The sequence below is a fragment of the Dasypus novemcinctus genome, chromosome 17, assembly GCF_030445035.2.
Source record: "Dasypus novemcinctus isolate mDasNov1 chromosome 17, mDasNov1.1.hap2, whole genome shotgun sequence".
Classification (NCBI taxonomy): Eukaryota; Metazoa; Chordata; class Mammalia; order Cingulata; family Dasypodidae; genus Dasypus; species Dasypus novemcinctus.
Window position 1 is genome coordinate 90,363,474 of NC_080689.1, and position 26,875 is coordinate 90,390,348.

The 26,875-nt window shown below is 38.0% G+C and overlaps 1 gene segment (V, D, J or C); it reads right to left on the reverse strand.

Moving 5' to 3' along the window:
• Nucleotides 1–486: 486 nt before the first annotated feature.
• The window catches only part of LOC101416203 (immunoglobulin kappa variable 3-20-like), a 76,259-nt gene continuing 49,870 nt past the window's right edge, over nt 487–26,875 (reverse strand). Inside the window, 1 exon segment of the V gene segment in view lies at nt 487–830. Coding sequence covers nt 487–830 — 344 coding nt within the window.

Below are 26,875 nucleotides of genomic sequence, written 5' to 3' on the forward strand. Positions count from 1 at the left end.
TAAGAAATGAAAATAAATATCTAAATAAAAAAGAAGGTAGAGTAGGAAATCAAATCATCTTTTGTGACAATGAAAAGAAAGGCATGGATGGCAAAGGGTCTAGTGAAGGAAATGAGTAAGGGAGGTAAATGACCTTCCACAGAGGAAGTTTTGAATATGAAGGATCAAGAATTCAATTTTGGGAAGGACCAGAGTTGGAGGATAATGGGGGAGAAGGAAGAAGATGCAAGGGATAAGGAAAGAAGATAATAAAATTTTAAATATTAAAGAGGTACAATGAATAGAGAATCAATGCCTCAGGGCGTAAGATGTAAAAAAACCCTAGCCTAGAGGGTCAATTCACCCTGTCATTTGATCTCACCAAGTGAAAGAAAGATTTCTATGATATAGTCCCCTAAATGACATGGTTTCTCAGACAGATGGAGGAAGCAAACCCATTCAAGTCTATTTGAAGAGGAAGTAGCTGGTGCTGCAAGATTCACTGCCCTACAGCCTTGGGGAGGAGGTTTGTGTTCGAGGTTGAAGCACTGTGGGAGGATAGCTGCTACCTTGCTGACAGTAATAATCTCCCAGATCCTCAGGCTGGAATCTGCTGATGGTGAGAGTGTAATCTGTTCCAGACCCACTGCCACTGAATCGATCAGGGACCCCAGATGGCCGGGTGGAAGCACCATAGATGAGCAGTTTAGGAGCCTGTCCTGGTTTCTGGTGGTACCAGTGTAAGCTGCTGTAAACACTCTGACTGGCCTTGCACTTGAGGGTGATGGTCTCTCCTGCAGATGCGGCCACAGAGCTTGGAGACTGGGTCATCACGATGTCCCCACTGGTACCTGCAACCAGAAAAGAGCATTGATCATACTTTCAATCACACATGTATAAAATATGTATCTAAATGTAGGTTTTCTTATTCAGAATATATATTCAGATCTGCTTTAGATGAAATGGTTTGCTCACTCTGCATGTTAAAACCATTCTCCAAATTTATAAAGATAATACCCTTCTAAACCTTTCACCTGAGGCCCAGAACACCAGCAGGATGAGCAGTTGGGAATGTGACATCATCTTGATCACCCGACTGATGTACTCAGGCCCCATTTCCAGGGAACCTGCATTAATAGAACTCTGAACAGACTACCAAGTCCCCAAGGAGCATATGCAAATCAATAGAGAGTATAAAGTCAAATGTGCCTGTGCAGTGAGTTGTAAAGATAAATAGTGGAAGGAGATAAAAATATCAAGACCACAGGAAATGTAACTACTCACCTGCAAAAGGCAAGAAATCAATTTAACACCACAATTTTCAACAATATTCAGCACAATTCAGAAAATGAAATATTTTATCAGCAATTGTACTCTTTCAAATCAACTGTGCCCATCTTGAAAACAAAAGGAATTTGTAAGAAAATACATACCTCTGTAAGTGTAATATCATAACTTAAATAAATGTTATAAATATGGTGCCAAAACCTAGGTGGAAAAGACTCTTATCATTGGATAGATTAAGATGCAGTGCACGTATGGTGTATCTATCTCAGTCTATTCTAAATTTTAAACAGATATTTGAAGCTCCTCTTCAACATCCCAAGGAACCTTACTTAATATATCCCAAACTAGTCCTCTGTATTGCCCAGTACAGTATTACTCTCAGAAATGAGTCACCAAATACTTACAAGTCACCCTTAGGACTATCATTTTAGTCAACCACTTTCTAAAATCACTAATGTAGTGATTAGGAGACATGAAGTGTAACACCTCCACCTAGTGGTCACAGGTAAAATGGCTTCAGTTGGAAAGGTCTGATAGAGCAGTTCATTTATTCCTACCCAAAACCAATGATACTTTTAGAATTATGCAAATAACAATATCACGAACACTTCTAGGCAATGGATATTAAATTAGGAACAAGAAGAACGATTCATTTTACTAGGAGGTTACACAATAAACAAGTAACTTTTCTGCAGCCATTACTAACCTGCTTCTTTGAGATTTCCTCCTCTGAGCTAAGCTGTTACTCAGGAAAGGTAGGGCCATGTGAACCTGCTCCATTTCAGGAACAACCCTCTGCAGAACAGTCAGAAGTAAGAGAAAATTTAGGACACTTTCACAACTATATGGGTAAAAAACTCTTCCACAACTATGAGTATATCTTTTCCGGCAGACTTTTTCCAAAGTTCCTAAGAGGTTTTCCTTGATGGGGAATGACCTAAGGCATGTATTGTTCTAATTCTAATTAATAAGTTCATTTCCTGTACTTTGTCTCCTTATGAGCACTTTACCTTAGGAGGGGTCCCCTCTCAGCATTCAGGAATGGTGCTGCAGACACCCACATCATCAGGGAAGGAATTCCTTATCAACAATCCACCTTTTTCTTAATTCACCATGTATTTATATTTAGGAGATGTTAATAATTAATTCAGGTTTGCTCTTTCCACTCTTGTATTTTTTCCTCCTCTTCCATGAAGTTGCATGTAATATACATTCTTAAATTTGCTTATTTTGTTAGAATTTCTACTACTTAATTGATAGGTTTCCTGCATCAGTTCAATATAATTTCCTTCCCATTCTTACACACATTCAAAAATTTAAAGCCATCATGGATGACAGGATAACAAATGAGGATGTGTCATGAAGGGTAACTGTGCCAGAGTGGTCCACGTAAAATGTGAAGTAAGGAAATGTTGTCTTCAAGTAGGGGACAGGTGACCTAATGTGTGAATAGAGGAGGGGGCTGGAATTCAAAGCCCAGTGAAGAGCACTTCAGAGAATGAACAGGACTTGGGAAAAGATGGTCCTGGATATTTAAGAATGACTAATGAAACAGAGTGTGAAAGCAGAACAGGCATGTTCCAAAGGGAATATTAATTCGATGAAAGTTTGTGGATTAGTTTATGTACTATGAGAATCCATGGAACAATAGTTTGAATTAAATTGTTCATTTTAGCAGGTACTTGTGTATCATTTTACAAGCTATAACACTCCAAAGATGCAGACACAGTGGAAGCCACTAACGTTTCAGTGCAGCAGGAAAACAAGCTTTCTGTCATATAATGATTTTTAAAAGTGAAATTTTCCAAATGCTCCCCCAATCCCAAAGATCCAATTTAGGCCCAATCAATCTTTGATAAATGATTTAAAAAGAACACATTGTGTTAAGAGGATTTCTAAAAAAGCCTGGGGACTCCTGTCCCTAGTATATTCATACCTTCTCTCAGTTGTTGAAACACAGTTTAGGTGCAGCTGTGACGTCATTTTGCAGATATCATTAAAGCTATTGACTTTAAGAAGGGGGGTCCATTAAATCTTGCTCTACTGGTCAGAGAGAAAGAGCCCAGAGAAATTCATAAATAATTAGTATTTGAAATGCAAGAATACATCTGAAGTTGGTTGTGGAGTTCCAGGGGACCATGTGGAAAGGAATGCAGGCAGGCTCTAGGAGGAGAGAGCTGACAGCCAGCAAGGACATGGGATCTCAGCACTGCCACCTGAGGAACTGCTTCTGCCAAACCCCATGAGCTTGGAAGAGAATCTGTGCTCTGGACAGAAGGCAGCCCTCTTTAACCATGTAGGAACCTGAGAAGAGAATCATCAACACTGGACCCAGACTACTGATCTATAAAACTCTGAACTAATAAATTGCTAATTAGTTACAAAATAAGAGTAAAGTTATGTATATTAAAATAACCACATGTGAAAAGGGAAGTCATAAATCCAGATACAAGAGATCTCATCACATTTAGCTCATGGTTGAATGATGCTGACACATGTCTCTTCTCATGAAATGTGATGTGCTTTATGCCCCTTTTACCCACAGGTGATTTCCTGATGTTTACCACATCCATAGGGTCAGGGCTGAATACTGTGCTATGAAAATACAGGTAAGAGCAGAACTAGCTTTGAAGGTGGTCAGGATCTGTCCCCTCTGTTTCCATGGCCATGTTCTCTGACAACTGAAGAAATTCTACACAGGGCTGTTGGTAAGAGGCCAGTGCACTGGGGACATCCCAGGTAGACCTGAACCAAGCTGCTGTCTTCACATTTGCTTAAGACGAGATGACTCATTCCTTTTACCTGGGACAAAATGAGAATGTTGCATGTTGTCTTGATCTAAGAGATAAACTGTATTATGCTTTAACTTATTTTGAATTTACAATTCTACATGTTTTATTTAATTTTGTATACTTATGTTGTTCAAGTGACCAAAAAAATCTCAATTAATTATACATAAAATCAACTTAGCAAGTACATTTCCTGGGCACAGCTCACCCTTCCCCATGAACTTACCAGGGGGCAGTCAAGCCAAGTGCTGCTGTTACAGACATGAAATCAGGCTGATCAATATATGAGGCATCATTCATATGCAGCCAGACCTAATATGCTTCAGGTTCTCAAACAATTCTACATTATCTAAGGAATTCTTGTTCCCCAGTATAGATACAGGGCCCCAGTGAATGTGCCCTATTCATTTGGGAATGAATGGATGAAAGCAATGTGTTAGCAAATTCTTAATATGAAGGCAAAATTAATCTTTAAACTGGAAATGATGAGATGTGTTGTTAAATGCATAGAATATTGATGTACAGAATAAAACATTATGCTGTTCCCTTAAAATGTGAGCAATGCATTAGCAGTGACCAAGACATTTTCAGTAAATGTCACACGATAATCCTGTAATAGATTCATGGAAACCAAATGCATGTGGTGTCCTGAATTGGAATCTGGAAGGGGTACAGTACTGGAGTAAAAAACTAGATACATCTGAATGAAGTCTGGAAAATAAGTACGAAATTTGTACCAATGTAAATCTCTTAGTTTGACAAATGTACCATGATTATGTAAGATGTAAATATTAGGGAAAAGTAGGCAATGGTGTGCAGGGACTCTCGGGACAACTTCTACAACTTAATAGGAATCTAAAATTATTTAAAAATAAAAACTTATTAACAAAGCACGTGGAGAGAGATATCTGTATAGTTGAGTGAACATTGTATTTAACCAAGTGAGGTCTGAAATGATTAGGTCATGTAAGAAAATCCTACTCTAAAGCCAGACCCCATCTGCAGTGACATTAAAACACTTACTCCAGACATTCAGCATCTCACTTGGCAAGTGAGAGCTGCACAACTTGAAATAGTGATTTTTGACTCCTGATTTTCCTACTTAATTGGACCCTTTTGTCCAAACAAACCTACTTTAGAGCAAACTCTTCAACCAGGGCATGTGTCCCACTGGTAGGCAAAAAGATTTTTCCATGGCTGAGAATAGGCTTATTGTAATACATTTCTAGATCTATGTATTCTGCTCAGGTTCTTTCTTAAATTGAATTTTTCAAAGAACAGTCAAGTTGTGCTGCTGACTCTCCTTTCCCACTTCATGTGCACAATCACCATTTACTGCTTTAATAAGATAAGTGAGCACTCACTCAATTATCTTATTATCTTTGGAGTGAGCACTCCAAAGAAATATACAGTAAGAAATGCAGGGATTTTTCAGAAATCCATGTGGGTCAGCATACAGAAAGTGAATGACTCTAGAAACTGGCAACTCTCCTGTGGTGCCAAATATTTCACACCCAACAAACTGAAGGAAAATTTACTTGAGTTGTCAATCCAAATATTCCTAATTGCATCAGGGAATTCAAAATTCATAGACTGAGTCCACCTTGTTTATTCTTGTTTTCTATATTTTAATAACAAACTGATAGTAAACTTCCCAGTTACTAATTGGATCTAGCTAAACAGTACAAGCTGGAATTTCCCACTTGTTTGAATAAAGGGATTAAAGATTTCCAACTAATTTTGAGTATAATTTCAGAAACATTTACATGATTTCTTTACAAAATGTTCATCAACATAGAAAGCACCTTGGTTACTTTATGTGTTTGAATAAAGACTCAAAAATTGTTGGAAATTAACCTATACTTAGCAAAGAGAGAATGTGTAGAATGGATTATTTTGTTTTTATTCATTATCAAATTGTCTAAGTCCCTATTCAGTTACGCTGTATGTGCATGTGTGAGCATGTGTGTACAGATACGTGTGCTTAGACATATATTTTAATGTATATGTATTATAATATTTATTTATATAAACATTTGTAAATTTTGATCAGCATAATTTCTCTTTGAATGAATAGAATAACACAGGTTTCTTGGATCAAAGAATGAAGAACTTTCTACCAAAATCAAATAAAAGAAAATCTCACCATCTTTGCATTCTTAAATTGGAAAGAAAATTATTCTTACCACCACATTTTGCTTTGCAGAAAACTTTCCTACCGTTACCACAGACATCGAACATTTGTTTTCAATATAGAAGTTTTCACTGAATTTTCAATATTTATTAACAATAGGAGACATTGGGGCTCCAGCAGAATGAATCTTCAGAAGCTTTTTCTCTCCCCTTCCACCCAGAACTGATGCCCCCAAAGAACCTCAGAATGTGAAATCGGGTCACTACAGTTGGAGTTAGTTAAATTAAGATGAGGCTGTCCCGGAATAGGGGACCAAATCCAGGGGCTGGTGTATTTCTAAGGAGGGGACATTGAGACTCGGATCCACGGAGGAGGGTGGTGTGACGACGGGAAGAGAGGCAGGTGTCCCCACGTCAGGCACCACCAAGCACTGGGAGCTCCCGAGTGTGGAGGGGCTCTCCTCGCAGCCTCAAAGGTGCTGGCCCTGCTGATACCTGTATTTTGGACACCAGTTTCCAGAATTTTGAAGAAGATGCCCTTGGCTTTGCTGGTATGCTTATGTAGGTGTCCACACTGTCCAGGTACAGCCCAGGCCCACCAGAGGTGGTGAACATGCACTGACCACAGCGACCCCAGGTGCCAGCCAGGGTCAGTCCCAGAAGTTCCTGACTGTGAAAAAGGCTCCCCCAGGTCGAGGCCACTCTGACAGAGTCAGCGTCACACCTCAGGAGCACATCCAAAAGGCGGGATGCTGGATCTCTTCTCTGGGGTCCCACAGGAGGGGAGGCTTATCTGGTGGCACAGTGGAGGACATGGACAACCCCTCACCTTGCAGCTGCCAGGTGCGCACTTCATCCTCCTGGGGAGGCTGGAGATCAGGGGGTGCCCTCCAGGCCCTGGTGGTTTGGCTGCATGGTGGAATGCAGGGCCAGGATGTGGCTCAACCAAATGCCATGGCCAAACTCTAGGACAGGACCTTGAGCAGGTTCATCTAGAAAGTTACTAAAAATATGATGAAAAATGAGCTCAGTATTGGAATTAAACTATTTTCTAATGGAAGCATCTTAGGTTATTGATGGATAAGAGACAGCATTGAACTGTTTGCAAAACCATTCTTTTTCTATTGGAGAAAAAGAAAGTCACTTTATATTTCATACTTGCCCCCCCAAAATCATGGAATTAAAGATAAGCAAAATTAATTTAGAAGAACTCCCATTTGATCTAAGTGAAATCTCACATGTCAGAGATACTTAAATACAACCTCAGCAGATACATGTGGTAAATTGGTGTTAGGAATAGTGCTATTAAAATAAAAATTTCTCTGAGATACAGATGCTAGTGTTCTGTCACTCATGTGTGTTCTGGTTTCAATGAGGTTAGCCCTCATATCATACTGTAAGTTTCAATAAACCTTTAGTGCAAGTTATAATTTTGTTATCTTCTACTATTTGTAAAAAGGAAATCATTGAGATCTTCCCCGTGGCTCAAATGTGGCCTTTCTCTAAGCCACACTCAGCATATAAATTCATTACCTACATCCAATGTAGGACACAACTCAGAGGCACTGCCTGGCAGTGAGGGATTACTACCAAGCACCAAGCAGCAATGCAACTGGAGAAAGACCTTGACAAAGAGGGGGAAAGGCTAAAATGAGTTTATATGTTTAAGAGACTTCACAGTGAGTTGGGAGGTCATTCCAGAGGTCCTGCTTATGCACATTTCCACAGGATCTCATTGACAGCCCAAGTAAATATTGCCTTAAATAGCAGGGCACCCTAGAGCCATGGGACATCCAGACACTAAAGGCAGGGCAAATAGCTCAGCTGTTTGGTGCCCTGTCACTGGGCCCTACTTTGGAAATTATCCTCCCCAGTGTGACAGAGATGAACTCAGTTTCCCTAAATATGGCCCTTCTACCCCTTCTATTTGAACCTAGAGTTAGTACTAGAGCTGATAAGTGTATGCCAAGACACAAATCTTTGGGCTGTCCATGTGACAGTAGTAACTGTTTATCTCAACTTACCAACACCTATTTTCGAGGTTATTGGACTCACCCCGGACAACTAACAAGGAGATGATGATGGAAAATGAACATTTCAATAAAAAAGAGGGACTATACCTTCAAGCAATGTAGTCCCATCCATCTGCCACATGGGACCTAATCCCACTCTCAATTGGAGGCAGTGTGGGCATCACCATCCAAGAATCCTAAGGATTGGAGAATGAATGATGGACTAGAGTAGACTTACTGTTATTCTATTACAGATGTGATTCTAGCAAAGGAAGAAATTTTCTCATTGGTATGGAGGAACTGGGCACAGGGGTTTCTGAGAGGAGGGAGAGGGGAAAACAGGTGTCCTATGTGGGCATTTTCAGGATGTAGGAATCATCCTGAATGACACTGTAAAGACAGATATAGGCCATTGTATGTCTTGTCATAATTTACAAAATTCGTCAGGAGATAGTGTAAAGTACAATGTAAGCTAAAATTAATGCCAAGCAACAGTATTCCAAAATGTGTTCATCGATGATAACAAATGTACCACAAAAAATAAGGATGTTGTTAATGTGGCAAAATGTGGAAGGGGTTGGGTGCAATATTTATGTAATATAAATATTTTGAAAACTTTTTTAAAGTATAAAGAATACCCATTTTAAAAAAGAAAAATATTCATTAATTTTTGCTTTTGAGCATTTCTTTTTCTTTTTTTATTGCTGCCGAAAAAGTTTTTCGAGAACAAAATGTTGGAGAGAAACAATAAAATGGTCACAATGGACCCCATACACTAAAAGACAGAGCCACTTTAGCAAGAGAATTTATATTGCCCTTTATTATTTCCATGGCAGGACTCCTGTGTCTCTTCTCTAGCAAATATTTTACATTTGATTAACCTATAAGTTCCCATGTTTGCCACTATTTACACCAATTCCAACTTGGCATCTTAGTCCATCAGGGTGGACAGCAGAGGCCCAGGGAGTATACCCAAGAGAATGGGGTTTTGAGATGCATCAAATATTTCATCCATTATCTTCTAAGACTAGATGGAGTTATCTCTCCCAAGATGATAAGGAAATGGTGAGGAACACAAGAATTGTTCATACAGGTGTCTTTCAGACTTAACCACAATGTAAAGACACCTCTGTTCTCTACACTGGGATCTCATTAACTAAAACCAGAGCAGAAGCTAGAAGCAAAAACATAAACAAACAATTACTAAAACCACAATGATTTTTAAAATTGTAGCTATTAATGACATTTTCTAGGTAATAAAAATTTTGGAACAAATGTTAAACAGCAAAATACCTACAACAATTGATATAAAGATAGACTTTTTCAGGGATTATTGAAAAGGGAAGGTTGAGAAATTGACAAAAGAACTCAGTCTCTGAAAGTTCACCAATTACATAATTAAATAAGATCATTCGGCATCTCAAATTAGATGAATATCAGAATCAGGTGTCAAAATGTTTGGAAATATGAATTGTGAACCACATTTGGACAAACTAGTCAGAGTTTCCAGAATTGGAATTTGGGAATCTGTCCTGAGCAAAGTCACTGAATTTGTAGCCTGTCTGCACAAGTTCATGAACCGGCATTTAGAAACTAATGCTGCAACATATAAGCTGTCCGAATGACATCCAGGACAGAATTCAATGTTTTTAGTATGATTTTATGAAGATTGAGATAAATAAAGCATAACATGATAATCATTACATTTATCTTAAAAGTAAAGAAATGACAACCTGGTTGAGGACTGAAAAATGAAGATGTGATTTTGAAATTAAAGATCAATCTCTGACTTTATTGTGGTCTTGGCAAAAGCAGGAATATGCTAAGTGTTCAAGAGAAGAACAGGCTAAAAAAATAGGTTACATCAGAAACTAGAGGATTCTGAGATGTGAGGATATATCTTTATTATGATAAAGACTCAGGACACAATACACTAAGAAACAGCCACCTGTGGATTCTGAAAATGAAGACAGTGCTCAAATGTGGTCTTAGTGTCAGGCACTTCTCAAATATTTTACAAAAATAGACTCATTGAACCTCACAACAATCCTAAAAAACATGAAACAGTTTTTATATACTTGTACCACACAGTAGTAAAGTAACTTCAATTTCTGGGACTAGGAAGTGCCTGGACTATAAATGTAAACTTCATACTTTGGAGAACAAGGTCATAGAGAAAACTGTACTCATTTATTGATAGGTATACTTCCAAAATAGAGTGGTTCTTAGTAGGTGTATGAAAGAAAGAGATGATTGCCATCTTCTGTGTATTGCTTTCTTTTATTAAAATAAATCAATTTAATGGGTAGATATCAATAAAGCATGAATCCACCCAAATGGTAAAATCAAACTTATCTGGTATAAATTATATTTAGCCTGATTTTTCCCTATTGATCCTGTATCCTAAAACTCTATTGAAATTGTTTATTAAAGCTAGTTAGTAATAAATATTCATGACCATTGTAGACTTCATTTCTGTAACTGGTCACATAGCAAAGTACATATTCATCACTGCATTCTTCCACTACATATTCCATGTTCCCTTCACCCTCACCCAGCACCTCAGTTGGTCATTTTTCTTTGCCTGATGGGATGACTCAAGCTTCATTCCTGAAGATTCTTGGCCATTGATAATCATGCCTGGGTTGCCTTGTTGCTGTGTTTGATTGACTTTAGTCATAGGGCATTGTAATACTAGGAGGTTTCCTAGGTCATCTGCATCACAAACTCTTCCTGAGCACCATTGTGTAGTAGCAGTCCTTTTCCTCTTGATAGGATCAATCACCCCAGCCAGTACAGTAATTCCCTCTTTCGCCTTTGATTCGGAGGTATGAAAAGACCAAAGTGAGCTGGCTGCAGTCTTACCTTCAAGATCAATGAAATTGTGCTTGTGTTTTCTGGTGAAAACACTCCTCCTTTTGGGACAAAGACCTGAAGACTAGTTGAACTTAAGGTTTCAGGGACAGGAAACAGAAACTTTCCTCGTGGATCAAAGGGATAATAGTGAGTGGTGCCACTTGCATTTCCACCCCTTGATTCCAGGATTGTGAATCCCAGCTAGGAAAGAAATAGCACCATAGAGTGAATGCTGATTTAGAGCATACAAAGCTTCGTGGAAAGCATTGCCCCATCCCTGCAGGTACTGTCATCTACTTGACAACGTAAGTGAGCCCTATTAGGATCAATATACTGAGATGGAAGAACCCTGTATTTTGTTGGGTTGATCTCCCATCCTCTCTGATCCAAAAGCCTGGCTATTCATTAAAAGCCATTATTATAATCCTACTACAAAAATAGAGTATGAGGACTGTATGAGATTGCAACTAGTATTCGTGTAATAAGTATATGAATGAAAAGATAAATAAATTACATAAATTATGTGAACTTTATTTACAAGTAAAAGAATTTGAAGTAATAAACTAATCAGTAATTTTAGATTTTTTTTGCTATTCATAAATTAGCAGAAATGAAAATAGGTTAGCATAGCCATAAATATTCAAGGGTAAATAAATTTTGATAAAGAGTAATGTTACCAAACATGAAAAATATTTTGGGGATTAGTTTTCATGGATGCAAACAACAGAAATGGAGTGGGTTTTGCTAAGCAAAAATGAAAGTATAATATGAATATCGTGTGGCTTACAGATCGGATCACAAGTTGGGGTAACATAGAAAATGTTTTGGAAGTCTGATGGCATTAACACAGTCTGGGACATCACAAAAGGAGAAAGACATGATCCCAGTCCTACCACAGATGGATGGTGGACACTCCTGATGGTAACATCAATGCTGGATGCCAGTCATGAGACATTGGAGTTTGAAGACATCTACTGCCACCATCATGGCAGAGGATTCAGTCTGAAATATTTTAGACTCAGAGATGCATATTAGAAAAATTTCTACATGTTATGCCAAAACTGTGTGAATCTAACAACTGTAAATAAATTGCTAAATGCAATTACTTCTTTCCAACTTAGTGTTAATAGAGAATTCAAGACAAGATATGACCTCTTCCCACATATAAATATATAAGGAAGGAGAAATAGAACCAGGAAGACAGTGGCAGAGTAAGGAGCTCCTAGAGTCAGCTCGTGCTACAGGGCAGTTAGTAATCACCCAGAGCTATCTAAAGCACCTGTCTGTTGGCTCCAGGAGACAAGAAGGTCATCCTGCAACGTCATTGAAAGATTGGAAGGAGAATACTCCCCATCTGCAGTGAAGATTTGTGAGTAGCGCACTCCACATCCCAGAGATTAGTGCCCATCTTCCACTGGCTACACATGCTGCCTAAGGAGCGATTCCATGGCTGGTATTGGAAGCTCCACTTCCCGAAAATGGAGAAGGAAGAGATGATTGGGCACCAATTTAAGATACTGGTTAGTAAATACAGAGGGTTATATTATAATCCAAAGAAGAGCTAAAGTTTGTACCTGTCCAGGTCAAAAAGAGTGCAGTAACACCATTTTAACTCCTCCTCTGGCACAAGGGAAGAAGCATGTACTGAAAATCACAGTGCTGGTAGGGACCAGCTTCTTTCCATCCTGACCAAATGGCACTTCTAGCATAAACCCCAGCCCCACCTCTGGCAGAGACATAGCTGGAAAGGCATGCACCAGCCTATCCAGGAAAATATAAGCCACACCAAGGAGGCTGGTGATCATCATACTTGGCCATGCAGGCTGCCTCAGGAGCTATCCTGTGATGGAATATGAATGTCCAATTCCCAAAAACAAGGAGGAAGAAATGGTTGACCATTGATTTCAGCTACTGATTACTAAATTTCGATGGCTAGAGGATAACTCTAAAAATAGCTGAAGTTTTAAAATGTCCAAGTCAGAAAATGACTGGTAGCCGCCATATTGACTATGCCCACAGCATGAGGACAAGCAGGCTCACTGAAAATCACCGTGATTGTAGGGACAGGTATATTTCAGCCAGGTTGGCCTGCAGCTCAAGCCTAGGATTCAGTCCCACCTCTAGCAGGGAGGAAACTGTCAAGCCCTGCAACAGCCTTTCCAGGTAAATGATGGTGCATTTTGCTAACACTAACAGAAGAGCATGATATGTATGGACAACTGCGATCATCTTGGACCTGTACTACATAGATTGCTACCCAAATCTGTAGTTCCATCCCAGCCCCAGGAAGCAGAGAAAGGCACCTGAAGCTTCATGAGTCTCTCTGGGCAACCACAGTCTAGAACTCCACAACTTGGATTATTATAGACAGAAGTAGCTTGGTCTGAAAACCTGGCAAGAAGAAATGTAGAAGAAATTTCATCAGTCCCTGGGGCACTGTGGGCAACTTGAGCCTCCACAACTCATAACACCAACTGCATTCTTGGCTCCTACTACACAATCAGCAAGGGAGAAAGGGCAAGAAAACCCTAAACTAAAGAGAAAAACTCCACCCTGAATGAATACTCTAGGATGCCAGAAAATCAAGGTACCAACAAAAAATTTCTATTCACACCAAGAAACAGGAAGATATGACCCAGTTAAGGGAGCAAGATAGGCCTCCAGATGACATAAAGGAGTTGAAACAACTAATCACAGATGTTCAAACAACTCTCCTTAATAAATTCATTGAGGTGGCTAAAAAAATTACATGTGTCATGGGTGTCCCAGAAAGAAAAGAGAAGAGAAACGGGTCAGAAGGAATATTTGAAGATAAAATGGTAGAACACATCCCAACCCTATTGAAGGACAGAGATTTCCATATCAAGAAGCACAATATAGTCCCATAAAAATAAACCAAGAGACCAGTTTTGCAGGACATACTAAAGGGTGTGCTACAGCCTGAAAACAGAAGACTGGAGAGAGAAGCCTGGAAGAGCATAAATAAATGAAGATTTTATCAATAAAAGTAACTAAAAGTATCAGAATAGTGGTGAAAATAATATGACAGAATAAAACAAATATTCAGGAATAAACTTAACCCTGATGTAAGCACTTCTATCCAGAAGAATGCAACTAATTGGTAAAAGAAATCAGAAAGACTTAAATAATTGAAAGAACATTCCATGCTCAACGTTTAGAAAACCAAATATCATTAAGATGTCAATTCTACTCAAATTGATATACAGATTCAATACAATCCGCGTAAAAATTCTACCAGAATTTCTAAATAAATGGAAAACATGATTACAATTTTATGGGCAAAGGTGAACTGTCCTGATTAGGCAGAAACATCTTAAAGAGGAAAAACAAAGTTGGTGAACTCTCATGTCCAGAATTTAAAGTGTATTACCTAGGTACCTTGGTAAAAGCAGCATGCTACTATCATAAAGACAAATACATAGACCAATGGAACCAAATTGATGGTTCAGAAACAGACACATCTATGGTCAAGTGATTTTTGACTAGCGTGTCAAACACACTTAGCTCTGGCAGAAAGTCCATTAAAAAAATGGTGCTGAAAGAACTGGATATCCATACCCAAAAGAAGGAAAGAGAAACCCTATGCCACACCTTATGCAAAATTTAACACAAAATGGATCAATAGCCTAAATATAAATGCAAGGACCATATTGCCGCTAGAAGAAAATGTAGAAAATTTCTTCAAGACATTGTTGTAGGTGGTGTTTTCTTAAAGAAGATAAGAGGATGTCTGAGATGTGCTACTGATGTTTAATGTATCCAGACGTTTTATTTAACTTTACTGTAAAAGTGTGGAAATGTATAGAGTGGATGGTAACACATTTAGTGAGTAACAGCTTGTTTAAAAATTGGAATGTGGCTGAAAATGGTAGTCTAGGGATGTAAATACCAAATTAAAGAAAGCTAGAGAATTATCTAGGAAATGAATAGCACAGTAGACCCAGAAGTGGATGAGAATTGTGGTTTATTGTACAGAGACGAGAGTGACCTTGTTGAGCTAGAGCAATTGTGCATCATTATTACAGGGTGGTGGGAATGTGGAGAAACATGGGAAAAATACAACTGGAGTGACTAATGGACTGTGGTTAATAGTAATAATGTAATATTCATGCATCAATGCCAAAGATGTACTGTGTTGATAATGGGGGAGTATAGAAAAGGTGTGCCAAATATATGCTAAGGACCTTGTAATAATCCGATGATACTTACTCACAATCTCTAAAAAATGTTCCTCCATAGTGTGTTGTGTTGATAGAGGGGTGTTTGTGAATTCTGCACGTGTATGATTGTTTTGTAAGCTTAAACTTCTGTCATAAAAATATATTTAAAAAATAGTAGGTTGAGGGAAAATAACACCTTATGTAAGATAACGACTATACTTAGAAATAATTTAGAAATATTCTTTCATAATTTGTACCAAATGTCTCAAAACAATGCAAGGTATTGGTGATGGTTGACATATGGGATTCTTGTATGATGTTATGCATATTTGCTTGTAAGTTTCCAACTTGTACTATACTTTTATTATTTATGCATGCTCATTTATAAATCATATAAAAATAATAGGGTGGTTTGGGGAAAAATACTTTGATTTGGTTAGCAGGAATATTTTGAAGTTGCTCTTTACTCATTAGTTAAAAATGTTTCAAAACAATTCCAGTTATTGTTGATAGGTTGAGATATGAGAGACCTCGATGACTTTATGTATATTTGACTTGTAAGCCCACAACAGTTAGTATACACTTATTGTTTATGATATGTATTTATGACTGATATACTTGTATAACTTTAAACATATATGAATTTATAAAAGTATGTATATACATATACATGTGTATGAATATACATATACATATATATGGAGAAGCCAGCTTACAAGGTTTTAATCCCTAACACTGTGCTCTGAGAATTTCACCTTCATCTTCACGGGTTCATTGAAGGAACATCCCTCAGCCAAGAAACATTTTGTAGCAGCATTGTTGGTCTGAGCCTCACAAATGAAGCCTTTTATCTGAGGTATATGGCCACAGAAACAACAACTAGGGATAAGCTGAAAAATACTCATGCTTCTGTTCTACAGTGATCTTATTACAGACTTTTTACAAACCAGAAATCTTCCTAGTGCATGATCCTCCTGTTCAGGTAGATCCAAGAAATAAAATGGGGTATGACACAAATGCTACCAGTAACACAAGCTTCTCTTCTTAGCACAGTTAGAGACTGTATTTTTCCTTGATTATTTTTCCTGTCATGAGTTGCTCAACATTTCTGGATCACTCCCCTGTCATTTCCTCACAACATTAAGACTTTGATCAAATCTTTCCTTCTCAGTAGAGACTTCCATGACATTCCATGTCCCTTATTTTTTAACTCCTCCATGTTCCATGCTTATGACCAGGTGCCTTTACAACTTTTCCTACAAAGAAGTACAGAGCATTTGCTTTTCTCTTAAATGTGAGCTTGTTTTGGGAATTCCATTAATAAAAACAAAGCAACCATAGAAAAATTGCTCTGATTCTACATTTTCAAGAAAGAAAGAAAGCCTACAAGATGATGAGACCATCCCAGAAGCTCAGGCTCCTGATACTCTGTGTTTCAGATGAGAGAAGATGTGCAAACTTGAGCAAGGCATTTTCCTTCCAAGGTCCTCCTCCTGTTCAGATATAAAGTCCATCATGTTAAAATAAGATATGAAATAAATGATGCAGTCCTCTTAAAGGTAAAATCAAATGTAAAAAAGAAAGAAAATGTGATTTTCCCTCATACAAGAAAGTAGATGCCTTTACTCTCCTCCTTTCCTTAGCTCACCTATTTTAGAAAAATTCAGATTTTAAATGAGTTCTCTGTTCTCTTCAGAGGTATGGATATTTTTTGTTTGTTTTTATTTTTTTATTTATTTTTAATTGGCATTTTAAAAAAGATGAATAGGTCACAAAAATGTTACATTAAAAATATGAGGCTCCCAGATACCCCACACCCCACCCCACCCAACTCTTCAAAGGTATATATTTTTAAAAGATAAATAGTTGCTTAACATACTCATCTGTTTTCTTATATTAGCCATTACATATGTACTCTTGAGATTCTCGAACTCTATTAGAGAATGTAGCAGGACACACCAGGATGGGAATTTAATATTTCCTTTTTTTTTTCATGTGGGTGTCCACCCAATAAAATGACACCCTAGGACAAGATGAACACAATCAAGACCTTAATGTTAATGTGAAACTATGAAACATTCTTGGAAGGCTGAAACTTAGTGGTTATCAAAGTTTCCAAGGGGACAGAGAGGGAAGAATAGGTACATAGAATATATTGAGATCACTGGAATTGTTCTGCATTACTTTTCAATGATGGATGCATTATGATATATTATGCCAAAACCCATAAAATAGTGTAGTGCAGAATGTAAACCATAATGGAGACCATTGTCCATGGATAATAGCAATTATTCAATATTTATTCATCAATTTTAACAATGGACCATACTCATGTCAGATATTATTAATAGGTTAAAATGTGAGAGGAGGGGGCTTGGGGTGTATAGGAAGCCCATACACTTTCTATGTGACTTTTCTGTGACTTAAAGCTTCTTTGAAAATAAAATGATAAACACAAATAAGACATTGAGGGAACAAACAGAAGAAATTATCAATATTCATAAAAGAGAGATCATACAGTGATGAAAGATGCAATACAAAAATTTGGTTTTGATTTTGGGGGAAGTTTTGGATTGCATTAAAGTTACAACTATGGCAGGGAAGGATAACTGTACAATTATTGTGTGGTTCAAATTGTGTGGTCCAAATGTAAGCCATAATGTAAGCGATAGACCATGGTAAGTAGCAATGTTGCAATATTTGTTCATAATTTGCAGCAAATACATCACACAAATAAAAATTTGTTAGTGGGGGGACGTATGAGTGAAGGGTATATAGGAATCTCTCATAATTTTTATGTAACATTTATGTAATCTAAAACTGCTATAAAAATAGGAGGAATACCTTTCCCAAACACCTGGGAACCATCTCTTGGAATGGAACCATCAGGAAGACAATACCCTTCCCTCCCATTTCCTCTGGGAGATGACATGCAAAACTTAAATGCACACCTGGCTCCAGATTGAAAATCTACCTCATGCCATAAACATATGAGAATTTTATGTTTCTTTTTATGTTTCCTTGGAAATCGTCAATTAACTAAGCCAAGGCTCACCTCAATTGCCAGATGAGTTTCAGATGAACTATTTGAGATGAATGGAGCTGTCAAGTCTTCTTACCAGAGGACAGGTTAACATTTACTACAATTAGTTGTTATCCTCCTGACTGTCTAAAAAGGTGATATTTTGTTCTGTCTTTGTAAAACCTTTAGAGAATTGTCTGGAAGTGCATCACTTTCCTATTTTAATTCATTAATCAAAATGTTACCTTTCTCTTCTACCTTTTTGGAGTAGCTTCATGATTGGCAGGATGTTTTGTTTTCAATTATATTTTCCCCAAGTGTAATGACATGGACTGAATTAACTGGAAACTTTCTGAATTAAACAGAAAATTTACAGGAATTGTGGACATGTAGAAGTCAGGTAAAATACATTGAATTATTCAGTGTCCCTACTATATTTTCTTTTTTTGGAGTTCTAGGCAGATAAAACACACTAGTGCAAAAGTCTGAGAATTATGAACTCTATAATCCCATGAAAAACATGTGGTTAACTAATTTGGAAGCCAGAATTTTCTCAGCTAGCTTTTTCTCCTAAAGGAGTTCTATATCTCTATTATATTGGGAAAGGGCTTATGAGAAAACAGTGTTGATTTTGCCTCAAAAAGTTTCCTTTGATTTGGATAAATTAATGTATTTCTTGGGTTTTAGGTCTCATCTCAAGCAAATAAAATCCTGCAGTACATGTAATGTACATCATTTTAAAGGAAAGGAGAACATCTTGTCAAAGACGTGAAGGTAAGATTGAGAAAATTGGAAGAGGAAAAGTAAAATTAAAAGCCACTTTCCCTTTGATGGTGCCTTCCTTCTTTCTCTGTTGTCCTCACTTGATAGAACAGAGTGACTCTCTTGTTGGGGGCTAATGTGCCCGGTGATTTTAAGTTGAAGCCTATGCTCATTTATTGTTCAGAAAATCCAAAGACCAATAAAAAGATATGCAAAATCTGCTCCACCTGTGCCCTTGAAATTGAACAAGAAATCCTGAATGACAGTCCTCTGTTTCCAACATGGTTAGTTGAATAATTTAAGCCCACTAAAGAGACCTACTGCTCAGAACAAAAGATTCCTTTCAAAATATTACTGCACATTGACAATGCACTAGGGCACCCAAGAGCTCTGATGGAGTTGTAATGAAATTCATATCATTTTCATATCTGATAACCCAACATCCATTCTGCAGGCCATGGATTGAGAAGTTATTTTGAATTTCAGGCCTTATTATTTAAAAATACATTTTATAAGCTACAGCTGCCGTAGGCAGTGCGTCTTCTTTTGGATTTCAGCAAGGTAAATGGAAAAAATTGTGAATATGATTCACCATTTTAGATGACATTAAGTACATCTGTGATTCATGGGAGGAGTTCAAACTCAGAATTAACAGGACTTTGAAAGAAGTTGATTCCAACTCATATGGGAGATGTTGATGGAAAGTAACGGCAGATAGTGTGGATATAAAAAGAGAAATTGAGTAAGAAGTGGAGCCTGAAGATTGGACTGAACTTCTGCATCTCATGATAAACTTTAATAGATGAGAATTTGCTCCTTATAAATGAGCAAAATAAATGTCTTGAAATAGATTCTACTCCTGATGAAGATTCTTCTCTAGCACACATGGATCATTCTCCAGTGTAGAATACATTGCTGATAAAAGAGCCAGACTCAACAAATTTGGAAAGATTGATATTTACAGAGTAATTTTCCTGACCAAAACAGAATGAAGCTGGAAATCAATAAGGGGTAGAGAACCAGAACAGGCACAGAGATATGAAAGTTAAACAACGCATTCTTAAACACTCAGTGGGTCAAGGAGGAAATGGCCTAAGAAATCAGAAACTACCTTGTAACAAATGAAAATGAGGACACAACATATCAAAAAATATGAGGTGCAGCAAAAGCAGTGATGAAAGGGAAATTTACAGCCATAAATGCTTATATTAAAAAAAGAAAGAGCTAAGATCAAAGACCTTATTGAACACATGGAGGAATAAGAAATAGAAGAAAAAACTAATCCCAAACAAGCAGAAAATAAGAAAAAAACAAAGTTTATAGCATAACTAAATGACAAGAGAATAAAAAAAAAGCACAGGGAAATTTTAACAAATCCAAAAAATGGCTCTTTGAGAGAATTAATAAACACATACACTCTTGGAATCAGACATGGTTCAACCACTTGGCCACCCATCTACCACATGGGATGTCCCAGGTTCAGGAACCAGTGCGTCCTAAAAAAGAATATAAACAGATGTCTTCTCCAGCCACAAGAGAGCTACATGCTATTGCAAAAGAGTAGGACACCACCACAAAGAGCTACACTCTGCAGCCACCACAACAAGCAGAGGCCACAAGCCAGCAGATCCCACAGTCCACAGAGATTGGATGAGGCTCTGTCCATTGGGCTCTCACCTGTCATGTGAGAGGTCCTGGGTTTGGTTCCTCTTGCCTCCTAGAGAAGGTGAGCAAACAATAAGTAGACAGACATAAGAACCATCTGGGGGAGAGGGGAAATAATTAAAGATAAATGAAGTAAATTTTTTTAAAAGCAGCTTTTTAAAAAGTTGTCAAACCCTTTATAGACTAAAAAAGAAGAAAGAGAAGATGCAATTAAAATAAAAAATGAGAGAGGAAATATCACCGCAGATCCCACAGAAATAAGAGTGTCACAAGAGGATACCCTCAAAAATTGTATGTCAACAAGATGACTAACTTAGATGAAATGGACACATTTCTAGAAACACACAAGACCTATATTGATGAAATAAGAAAACGATGATCTCAACAGACCAATGACAAGGAATGAATTAGTCGTCAAAAACCTCCCAACCAGGAAAAGCTGAGGATCAGATGTCTTTCACAGTTGTACTCCCATTCAAAAAAATCCAAATAGACCAACTCTGTGACACATACTCATCAGAATGTGAAATGCCAAAGAAAAAGAGAGAATTCTGAGAACAGCAAGAGAAAAGCAATGCATAACATATAAGGAATATCCAATAAGATTAAGTGCTGATTTCTCTAGAAACAATGGAGGCAAGAAGAGAGCAGTATAATACAATTAGGACACTGAAAGAGAAAAAATGCCAGCTGAGAATTCTTTGTCCAATAAAATTGTCCTTCAAATATGAAGGTGAGTATAAAATATTGACAAACAAACAGAAACTAAGAGAGTTTGCAAAAAAGAATCCACCTTTGCAGGAAATAATAAAGGAAGCCTTAGAACCTGATTAAAAAAAAAAAAAGACAGGAAAGACAGGCTTTGAGGAGAGTATAGAAGAAAGAATAGCAGAAAGGATAACCAAAAGTGTAAAAAGACAGACAAAATAAGATATGACATTTGAAAACCAAAGAATTAAATGAAGTAAATAATGCATCTACAGTAATGTCATTGAATGTGAATGGATTAAACTCCGCAATCAAATGATACAGACTGACAGAATGGATAAAAAAGCATGAGCCATCCATATGCTCATACGCTGCTCACCTTAGACCCAGGGATACAAACCAGCTGGAAGTGCAAGGTTGGAAAAAGAGACTCCACACAAACAGTAACCAGATAGAGCAGGGGTAGCTATACTACTATCAAACAACAAAAGACTTTAAACATCAAAAAGTTATGAGAAACAGAAGGTCATTATATATTAAGAAAAAGGACAATATTTCAGGAAGATATAATAGCCATAAATAACTATGCCACAAAATACATGAGACAAACTCCAGGAAACCTGAAGGGAGAAAAAGACATCTCTACAATAATCATTGGAGACTTCAAACACCACGCACATCTTTAGACAGAACAACTGGACAGAAGATCAACAAGAAAAGAGAGAACTTGAACAATGTGATAAAAGGTTAGACATAATAGACATATACAGACCACTGCATCCAAACTCAGTGGGTTATACATTCTTCTCAAGTGCCCATGGATCTTTCTCCAGGATAGACCACATGTTGGGGCACAGTGGAGCTCTTAATAAATATAAAAAGATTGAAATTGTATAAAGTTCCTTCTCCTATCATAATGGAATGGAACTGGAAATAATAGCAAAAAAGTAAATTTGCAAATGTGTAGAGGCTAAACAACACACTCCTAAATCATCAATGGGTCCAGGAAGAAATTGCAAATGAAACCAGTAAATATATTGAGAAAAATTAAAATGAGAACACAATTTATCAGAAATTATGGGATTCATTGAAGGCAACCTTGAGAGAGAAATATATAGCCCTAAATGCCTATATTAAAAAAGGAAGAAAGAGTTAAACTCAAAGATTTAACTAAACCACTAAGAAACTAGAAAAATAACAGCAAACCAATCCCGAACAAGCAGAAGGAAAGAAATAAGAAAGATTAGAGGAGAAATAAATGAAACTGAAAAGAAAAAACAATAGGGAAAATCAACAAAGGCTGGTTTGTTTGGACAATAAATAAAATGGACAAACCCCTAGATAGACTAACAAAGAAAAAGAGAGACAAGATGCAAATAAATACAATCTCATCCAAAGAGTTCCACAAAAGACCAAGTTCTTAACTTGCCCTGAGTCTGCAAACACTCTAAGGAATGATTCAGGAGACACAGTGTCTTGGGCAGATAGAGGAAGTGTGCATGCTCAGAGCTGTGGGGGGAGGAAACAGCTGGTGCGGCAAGGAAACACCTACAGGCAGCCAGGGTAGGGGGTTTGTGCTGGAGGTTGAAGCTCTGTGGGAGGAAGGCTGTCTCACTGCTGACAGTGATAATGACCTCCATCTCCTACCTGCAACTTAATGATGGTGAGAGTGACAAACTGCATGGGACTTGCACATGGAGCTGAAATGCACAATGACTTCTGTGGTTCTGTTTGTGTTCGGATGTCACCATGTTTATCAGACCTCCTTCTGATCTCATGCCCTGACAAGTTGATTGTAAACAGACTCCTAAGGTTCAATAGAGCAATCTTGTATGTTTTAGATACGTTCTGAAGAAATTCACATCCATCTAGATGAGGGGGCAATGCCCTTGATTCACCTGAATCCAATGACCATCATTACATTTTCTAATCTGTCCTTTCTGTATTGGAATCCCTTTTACCTCTCTGAGGAGGAGAGACTCAGCACACCAGGAAATCAGTCATTGCACCCTCTGAATGGTCTTCAATTCATCATTTGACAAGAACATAGGAATAACTTTCTTTTTAATTTTAATTAAAAGAGAAAAACTTGGCTTCTGATATTATTATGTTGCATTTTAAATACCATATAATTTCCATTGCTCCTGGCAGCTACAGCATTGACTTGGCAGAGACCGTGTTAATATATCCAAAGACAGAAGGATTTGGACAGATAAACTGCACAGCTCTGTGATCTTGTACCCTACAAGAGCAACTCACCACTACTTAACAGAACTGATGTCCTTCAGCTTCATCTTCTGGATTTTTCATCTTGCCAAAGTCTTTAGTCTAGGCCTCTTGCTCTTATACCAGTGCTTGGGAATACTCATGTTCAGCAGGAAAAGTGAATTCCTAGATTGTGTTTTGGGGCATCTTAAAATCCCTTTCATGAGGGCGCACGGCGGACAGCGGGCGGTGTCAAGGGCGGACGCACAGCAGCGCGAAGAATGCTGCGGAGATGGAGAGTGGTGGCAACGCGTCTGCTTTATTGAGGAAGACAAGCATTTATATAGGCTAGGGCGCTGGCGGTAGCAAGGCTAAGCCAATTAAGGCAATTAAGGCAATGTATGTGAGGGGAGGCTGCTAATTGGCTGGGGGACGGTTGGGGGTGAGGTACGAGGGTAAGGGGAGACGTGTGGGGTGCGGATTGGCTTAAGCTGAAGGCGACCTCCGATTGGTTGTTGCAGGCTGTTGCTAGGTAAAGGGGCAGAGGTGAGGTTATCATTCTGGCGGGGGGTATATGGGGGCTGGGGCAGAAGATAAGGGGAAGTTGTGGGTTGGGTTCTGGTGAGGCGTGGGAGAGGCAGGCTGATTACCCTAGGGTGGCCCCTATGGAGACCGGATGCTGGTTGGAGATAGAGGAGGCAGCTGTTACGGGCAAGAGTAGCAGGGGGACGACAATCTACCTGCGCCAAGCACTCACCCAGCAGGAGACGAGGCCTCATCTCAACGTGCTGGGCCTGCCCAACGATGGTAGCATGCTTGTTACCTCACTTTCACACCAAGGTTTTCCCTTTAAAATTGCCACTTAGCAGCAATATGCATTATCACTTGTGAGTTTATCCTAGGTGAAAATAATAATAATATACCCTGGGGGAAAAAAAAAGAAAGAAAGAAGACCATAGAAGATTGGATAAAAGAAGAGAAAAGAAATAGGAAGAGAAGAAAATGTATACCTTTGGGTCCAAATTTTATAGAAGTCAAGGACCAAAAAAGTGTTAACTCAAAGCCATTTTTATCCTGAAGGTATTCAAGGACATTACAAATAGTTGACCTCTGGTTCCAGGGCTATACAAGAGTCTGAATGAAAAAAGACAGTCAAGAATTTACCCATGTGGGGTACATTATCCTGAAGGACCTTACAGAGTATACTATGGGCAAGAGGGGCACAAATCCCAAAGTAAATGTGAACCAAAGTAAAAGTGAAATCTATCATTCTGCAACAGAGAAAATCCAATGGGAAGGCTCTAGTTTTGTTACTAAATGGATAATGAAAGGTATACTAGCAGTGTAAAGAGAAACATAACTGAAAAGAGCTATCTAAATATTAGCTGGGTGCAAAAGTAATTGTGGTTTTGCATTGTTGAAATTGCCATTTGATATTGCCATGCATTGTTAAATAAATATAGTTGTCGTATACACTATTTTAATGTGTATTTCTTGCTTTATGTTTTTTTGCAATCGGCTTATTAATTGCTGTTTATTTTCTATTTATTTTAGACTATGGAGATGATCTTAGACAAAAAGCAAATTTGAGTGATTTTCTTATTTGAGTTCAAAATGGGTCAAAAAAGAAGCAGAGACAACTCACATCATCAAGAACGCATTAGGTCAGGAGCTGTGAACTAATGTACAGTGCAGTGGTGGGTCAAGAAGTTTTGCAAAGGAGATAAGAGCCTGGAAGATGAGGAACATGGTGACTGGCTGCTGGAAGTTGACAACGACCAATTGAGAGAAATCATCAAAGCTGATCCTTTGACAACTACACCAGAAGTTGCTGAAGAACTCAACATGGACCATTCTTTGGCATTTGAAGTAAATTGGAAAGGTGAAAAAGCTTGATAGCTGGATCCCTCACGAGGTGACTGAAAATTTTAAAAATCATCTTTTTGAAGGGTTGTCTTCTCTTACACTATGCAAAAACAAATCATTTCTTGACCAGATTGTGGCATGGGACAAAAAGTGGATTTTATGCAACAACCAGTGACAACCAGCTCATTTGCTGGACCAACAGGAAGCTCCAAGCACTTCCCAAAGACAAACTTGCACCAAAAAAATGTCATGGTCACTGTTTGGTCGTCTGCTGCCAATCTGATCCACTACAGCATTATGAATCCTGGTAAAACCATTACACCTGAGAACCGTGCTCAGCAAATCTATGCGATGCAGTGAAAACTGCAATGTCTGTAGCCAAATTGCTCAATAGAAAGGGCCTGATTCTTCTCCATGACAGTGCCTGACTGCACGTCACACAGCCAAAGCTTCAAAAGGTGAATGAATTGGGTTATGATGTTTGCCTCATCTGCCTTATTCACCTGACTTCTTGCCAATTGACTGCCAGTTCTTCAAGCACCTCAACAACTTTTGACAGGGGAAATGCTTCCACAACCAGCAGGGTGCAGAACATACTTTCCAAGAGTTTGTCGAATTTCAAAGCACAGATTTTTATGCTACAGGAATAAGTAAAAATGTGTTGATTGTAATGATTCCTATTTTGAATAAGAAAGATGTGCTTGAGCCTATTTAGATCTAAAATTCATGGTCCAAAACCACAATTCATTTTGCATCAACCTAAAAATATTACAATATTTTATATAATTGTTTTTACATGACTGTTGGGATGCACACATCCAAATTCTGTAAAGCGCTGCAAGCTGGGAAATCCAAGAAGGTTTTTGATGTATTTCCCAGGAGAATCTGGCAGGCTGAAGTAGAGACATTCTCTCTTCTGACTGCTTACAACTTACTGGTGATTTAAATCTACACAGTAATAATTATGCCAGCGCTTGCTTCAAAAAACAAATGGGTGCCATTGCCTGGACAAGTTGACAAATGAATCTAATTATTCCAAAAGACAAGATTTCAAACTAGAGGCAAGGAACACAGTGTAATGATCACCACCTCTTTGGTGGGCCTTATTTGGTAATATATGATAATCTACTTCTCCAATATAACAAAACTATACTCACTTATAATTCAACTACCTACTCATGATTCTTTTAATTATTTTATTTGAACTTATAATTTTAAATATACCTATTAAATATATCTCTCAGAGTCTTATGTCTTTGAGGTGTTCATATGCTGGTTGAGACCTGAATCCCAGAAGAATTGCTGCTAACTCCTCTCCAGTTCTTCATTATATATAGAATCAGACCCCTGCATTGTCCTCACAGCAAATGCTGTCTCTGAAAATGAGCAACAAGATGCTTAGATGTCACA